Source organism: Cryptotermes secundus, unplaced genomic scaffold, assembly GCF_002891405.2.
Source record: "Cryptotermes secundus unplaced genomic scaffold, Csec_1.0 scaffold1105, whole genome shotgun sequence".
Lineage (NCBI taxonomy): Eukaryota > Metazoa > Arthropoda > Insecta > Blattodea > Kalotermitidae > Cryptotermes > Cryptotermes secundus.
The window spans coordinates 1,968,404-1,975,326 of NW_019718631.1; the positions used below are offsets into that span (position 1 = coordinate 1,968,404).

At 47.3% G+C, this 6,923-nt stretch overlaps 1 protein-coding gene across 1 annotated transcript in view; it reads right to left on the minus strand.

The window, feature by feature from the left end:
- LOC111862823 overlaps positions 1 to 6,408 on the minus strand; it is a 244,110-nt gene extending 237,702 nt beyond the window's left edge. The window contains exon 1 of the mRNA XM_023848550.2: positions 3,190 to 6,408. Coding sequence (XP_023704318.1) covers positions 3,190 to 6,314 — 3,125 coding nt within the window. The 5' untranslated portion in view covers positions 6,315 to 6,408. The remainder of the gene's footprint in view (positions 1 to 3,189) is intronic.
- Positions 6,409 to 6,923: the final 515 nt, after the last annotated feature.

Genomic DNA, 6,923 nt, shown 5'->3' on the forward strand with positions numbered 1-6,923 from the left:
TATTAGACCCAAATGTGAAGGGGGGAGGGGAAGTACTTGTCAGTGTATTAGGCTTCCGTGTGGTTTCTTTCAACCCTACAGCCAGCATGCCAACGTCAAGCAGCCTCTCTCTACGAAGCGTCATGGTGGTTTACCAATATGCGCAGGCGCGCTGACCCCACCCACGTAACGTTCTCTATACGATTATCGCACTGATTGAATTAAAAAAAATGTTACATTGAATATTACGAACTCACAGCGCAATCTTGTATTTTAAATATAATACAGAAATTATGGACTAGTTCCAATATCTACACACACACACACATTTACGTCCTTTCTTAACAAAATAAAACAAGTATTTTATATTTTTATTGTGCTTTCACATATACCAAACTTTCATGAACTTCATCTCTATATATCTACGTTACGAACGTGTTTAAAACGAACAAAACACAACAGTCTGGCCATTTTGGCACCTTATACACGACTAGTCATGCTACATCTCAGTCTATTTAATACAGGTTCGCCGGGATCTTGTGATAATACTTATGCAGAACAGATTTCAGTAAACAATTCAGCGATACAACGTTTCAAAACACACTGAATCAACAAACATGGAAAGGAACATTTCTCATTGCTACTCTATTTCTGTCGTCTGTTTGAATGGAATGTTCTCTTCGTTAACAGCTGTCAGATATGTTCAATTTATTGTAGAACTACGGTACGGAAACTTGAAGTTTCTCAGTATACAGGCAATTGAATGGCACACAGGTGAAGAGTTCACACAAGAAGCCTTACTTGATCCGGTTAAATTCTAAAAAATCACAGCGTCAGAAGTTTCCTGAGATAAAAACAAACGTCACGATCTTACTATGTTAATACAGAACTAAATCGTGTTGACGTTAACAAGAGGATAGAATCTGCTTCTTACGTCAGTCCGCTCAGGTGATCGTGAGACGGCGTGGACAAGGCACGATAACTTTACTCCCCGTTCACCATCACTGTCGTCCACTGCCAAGGGCTGGTGTAGGGCGTCTTCTGACTTGCAACAACAGAAACCAAAAGTTAATGTGGCCCTCCCCATTGTGTTATCTGAAGCCACCACACAGTGTTGCCAGACTGGGAGAGGTTTCGGGCTTCGATATAAATACCATACACTGTCCTTGTTACAAGGAGCAGCAGTAGAGGGCAAGCTGTCTTGAGAAAGAGAGCTTCTCTCACAGTAATTGAATAAAATCGCGTGCTGAAGAGATGGGATTGCGTGCCTGCCTGTCTGCACCAGCTCTGGACACTGTACAGATACGAAAGTGGGTACCCCACATCCTTGAACGCTAAACTAGTTTGTCTTCTGTTCCTCTGTCATGAATTTGACATCTTAATTACTTCAGCTGATCTGCTTATATACCCTGTTGTGATATATATTTATATATTTTTATTGCAATTCGAAATAAATTTTGTGTAAACAAGCAGCTTCAACGTTCAAGATGAGCTATGAAGTTAGACGGGAATAGGGACTCGGAGACTCGCTACAGACAAAGCAGCAGAGGAGGTAAAAGCTACGTAAATACAAATGAAAATAAGCTCAAAATATTAAACGGAAAATAAAACGAATACAAATAAATTAAACGATAAATATTCTCAACAGAAACGTCACATCTCTCTCAACGTCATACAAGACAGGAAGTGTATACAAGTTGATTAGGCAAGCATGAAGACTGGACGAACACAAGCAGGCCCGATTAGTACATAACAAAAAAAAAATCCCTTTTGAAAATATTGGCAAGAATTAATTGTCAGCCTGTTATGGTGGCTTCAGTAATACAAAGCAGTGGCAGCATCTATACACAAACATCTTACACATTTCTGCTTGGGCTTGCTTCAAGGCTGGTATAGGAAGTCATTGGATTAAGAAGAAGTCCGTCTTCTGGTATGTGGCGCCATATAGATATTGTGTAAGCCGACGTTTTGGAGGAACGTATCAACCAGCGTGACCAGGTGACTGCAGTCTGCTTGTTCCTGGCTCGCGGACTTTTCCACCCTGAAGATAGAGGCGATACGTTCTTCCGAAACGTCGTTTTACACAAAACGTACACAGCGCCACGTTCAGAAAACGGCATTCTTCATAGTCACCGCCATGAAAACCTCAAATCTTAATCACTGGATTGATTTTTCGGCTTCGGGAAACACATTATTGTCGATAGTTCTGGACGGCTTGGTCCTGTGATTCAGTATGTCTAAATCAATAATTTTCGAGCGAATCGTATCTGTTGTTTAAGTGAGGAGGTGTATTGTTTTTAGTGAACTCTGTAAACACGTTGTGCAGGAAAACCACATAAAATACTTCTCATCCACACGCCGTTTCTTTTAATGGTGGCATGTTAGGTTGCTTCTATTTTGTTTAATTTTGTAAATATTTAATGCCTATCTTGCATTTTATTGGTTGAGGGCCTATGTTACAAGCCAAGGTCGCGGGTTCAAGTCCCGATGAGGTCATTGGATTTTTTTTTCAATTGATGTAATCCTTCTAGCCGCACTATGGCCCTGGGGTTCACTCAGCCTCTAACAGAAATGAGTGCCAGGAATTAAATAAATAATTTTCCTGGCGAGTAAAGCGCGGCCGGCGCGTAAGGCAGACAACCTTACCGCCATCTTTGAACAGAGTGTCTATATAATGTGGGAGCCTCAACGTCTCACAACCTTATGGGCCTTCACGGCCTGGTACAGGGATAGCGTTACTTTTTTGCTTTATCTTGCATTTTGTAAATATTTAACATGCTTATTATTCACAATCCATCTCTTTGAGTGTAAACATGTGAGGTGGTGTAATTTTGAAAATATTCACTATAATCCCAATTTTAAGTGTTTGCCTACATACAAAACATCCATTTCAGCGTAGACTGAGTACTTAACTTTACACATCTTTATTTGGAGGTAACAATTTTGTATGGCTGTGAACAAGCTATTTTTGTGACAAGGCGTGTTAGCTTTGGAGCTAACAGATGTTTCCAGAACATTTCGTATATTTGTGTTACGTGTAATACGGGAGTACCTATTACAAGGGCATTCTTTCCGGACTAGTCACTACCGTAATATTGAAACCATGTAACTCTGTTGACAGTTGTCACAAAACTTCTGTTGTTGGCAAGACAGTTTGTAACCTTAGGGGAACCTTGCCAAGCTTTTCGAGGGCATGCAGGTGGTACTCACCTCCCGAACAGGGGGTGCCATAGTTGTGGGTGCGATGTCTTGTCTGTGGGACTGATGGCCTCAACTTCCTGTTTAAGGAGGCGGGGGGTGATAGCAGGATCTACGAGGTGCTTCTTGACCTTCAGCTTGCCAGTTGTCACTTCCATCTTGTCACCTTGGCGACGACCCGACAGATCTATGGGTGTGGGTGGTGATACCCCTTGCGGTATTGGCACCAGTTGCGGCATGTTATTGGGGGGGTTACCCAGGGCTGCCAGCAAGTGGCTGTGTTGAGACTGCGCAGTAAGAGATACACATCTCTTAATCTTTACAGGTTCTTCTTGCTGCTGTTTCTTAGAGTTCGACAGGAGATGTATAAGAGAGTTACAAGTTACTTTAGGTCCTTTGTCATTGTCTGTTGGTGTCTGTGTTTCACTTTTGGGTACTTTCGGCGTCCCTGAGTTACTTCGAGCAGGTTGTTGCTGCTGCTGATGATTATGATGGTGATGGGACCTGTGGTGATTGTACTGGTGGTGGTGGTGGTGGTGCTGATTGTTTGTGTAGCCATTGGCTGCCAGGTACTCGTGAGTGGTGTTTAGGGCGCGTGACTGGAAACTTGGAGAAATTGGGCTAGTTCGGGCTGAAGACGAGTTGACTTTCTTCGCCACGTGTGGAAACCGTCCATTGATAGGTTGCTGGTGATGGTTCTTGTTGTAGCTGTTCTTTCCCGGCGACAAGTTGTTGTTGTTGTTGTTGTTGTTGTTGTTGTTGCTCACTGGGGCGGCTGACACAGCTGCCTGCATCATGGTTTCGTGCCACGCGGTTACTGCCTGCTGGAATTCCAGCTGAGTCTTGTAGTCTGTAGACGGCAAGGTGAAGGGCACCAAGAATGGGTACTGGTGTTGAGTTCTTGCCTGAACCTGAGGGTAGTTGGAGGGCGGAAACACTGCATTCAGCATCGTTAGGAACTCCTGGGTGTTTCCACACGTCATAGCCGCAGCTTCGAGCTGAGTCAGGTACGGGAGCCAGAACATCTGGTTGAGAGCTGCGGCCAGTTCTCCATTGTCTTGCTGCTGCTTGAATTCCGAGGCGGCGGCTGCTACAGCTTCTTGCTGCTGCTTGTACATCTGGTAGTCGCGGAGGCTCATGCACGCAGCTGCATCCTCTTCCGTCCAGTTCTGCAACAGCCTCTGGAAATGGGCAAGCGACACTACAAGTATATCGGGGTCTTGCACAAGAGTAGGGTAGGTCAAAGCCTCTGGAAACCTCAGTTCTGGCCTCGAAGACAAGAGACGAGGAATCTCCTTTGCTGGACTGACAACGAGTCTGCGCAGTCGGTCCCGTGGGACTAGCATTGGATCAGGGACGGACAGTTCAGGGTCTGCGAGGACCTTCTTGAGTTGCGTGAGGGGATCATCCACTTCCTGATCCAGAGATAATGGTTCTGACGTCAGCAGTTCCAGTAGTCGAGACTTTTGGGCCTTGGTTGTCTCCACAGTGACTTCTGGCGTCGTTGAAGTCCTTTCGACGACCTTACTCGACTGCCTGCTGAGGAGATTCTTCAGGGTTATATCCTCAACTTTGAGACATTTTGTTTTGACTTTCGAGTCGGGTGTTGTGAGTATCTTCTCCTCGGAAACGCTGACGGTGGGACTGCTCGAGCATCGAGACAAGGATACACCGAGGTTCAGAGGTTGTGGTTCTTCAGGGGTCTGCATTGGCGGCTGGTAACACTTCTTGGGAGAGGACAACAGAGATTCGAGGAACATGGACTTGTGCTGAGGTTTTGGCTGGTGGGCTGGCGTGGGTGAAGTTTCCATTGGCGTGGGCTGAGGATTTGGTGCAGCTGGTAAAATGGGAACAATTGTTTTCACGGGAATACTGTCCATGTCTGAGCTGGTTTTGGGGATGCTGAGATCGGTGGGCTCAATCTCTTCCACTTCTGTGTCAGTACAGTTCTGTCGTTCACATGTAGTGTTATCACAAGTTTCTTCACTAGTCATTTCAGTTTCCCTACATTCCTCTATTTCTTGTTCTTCCGATTCATTTTCTTCACCTTCACCTTCGCCCTCACCGAAACCTTTCTCTACTTCTACCTCTCCCTCTCTCTCATCATGTTCTTTGGTAATTTGGTCTGTAGAGTTTTCATCTCCCGCCACCGGTGCAGGATGATCAACATTCTCAGTGACTAGTGTTGTGACATAATTGTCGATGCCACCATCTGTGGGCGAATTGTCGCACTGTTCCCTGTCTAGTGGCGCCTCCGCGGAGCAGCTGCTAGTACTACTAGGTGCAGCCTGCGAGACTGAAGCGAGTCGCTCAGTTCGTGGAATCGCTCGCCAGCCATAGGGTGTCTTGGTGAGCCTGATTCGGTTTCTCTTGTCGTAGTCCTCACACAGCACTTCAACTATTCTGGTGTCATCCTGCTTTACCCACACGAAGATGGGGTTGACACTGGGTGCTGGGGGCGGCGAACCCTCGTCAGCTGTTTTGCTCCGTCGACGCCGGTGCTTGTGATGTTTATGATGATGGTGAGGCCTGGAAGCCGTGGAGCCCATTGAAGACGTCGTGGAGCACGATGTCGATCTCTTCCGCCGCTTTCCCTTCCCCCCTCCGCTACTCTCCCGCCGCCGCTTGCGATGCCGTGCGCCTCGCCGCGAGTCACGTGACTCCTCGGCACAATCGATCCGATCCTGCGTGGGCACAACACACTCGCCACTGCTGCACTGCTCGCGGGCCGCTTTTTCGGCACTAATGCGCCCGTCCTCCGTAAGGGACCGAAGCAAATCCGAGGGCAACGGGTCAAGCACGACGGAACACCGCGATGCGTCTCCCGCACAGCACCCTCTCTCCCCGCACATGTTTACCACTGCACTGTCACTAAACACTGGACTCTCACTGTTAACCATAAACACCCCGCCATATGCTCCGGGCTCCTCACTATCATCACTAGCCAATGGCTGCATGGTCGACAAAGGGATGAGGGGTGGGACCGGAGGCAGGGTGGTCGGTGGCGGTGAAACACACTCTGTTTTAAGCACACCATCTTCAACCTCGTCGTCCACAAACGCGATGCCGAACTCGCGGGCGTGGCGTGCTAGGTCGCCCTCCGGGAACCATTGTCGCACTCCGAGGCTCGAACTCATTGTCACTGCGGCGAATTCATCGCACACAAACTGACACTTGTTTTTTCACCTGCTGACAATCTGCCGAGCTGCGGCACGCACTACAACTGCCGAGCTGTACAGCTCTCTGGCCCTGCTGCAAATGTTCTCCCGAGTAGGCCCGATCGACAGCTACGAACTTTGCCGAAGTGTGAATGTGACGTCAAAGAAGTCTGAGCCTATGAGAAGGGGAAGGACTTTGCCCTGACTAAAAAGAGGGGAGGGTATAAAGGAGAGAGGGGCGTGGTGTTCCCATCCACAACACTCCCCCTGTCTTTCCCCCCCGCGAGTAGCACAGTGCTCGAGAGACATACGTCTCGTGGTTGTGTACTCAACTTCTGTTGGCCTTGACTTGCACGTAAACCTATTTGCTTCCTTTTTTGTATTCCCTCACCGACTCATACTCTCCACCGCCCATAGTGACCAGTATAGCCAACATATGAACACCACCAACACAAAGAGGTCGACAAAACAGTCTCCTGCAGTGGAGATCGACACGGATTTGATTTGTTTCATACCGAAATTGTATCGCGAGCGTGACCCAGTTTCCCGGATCGAAATTTTGAACTTTTGGGGCCGTTGTACCTCATC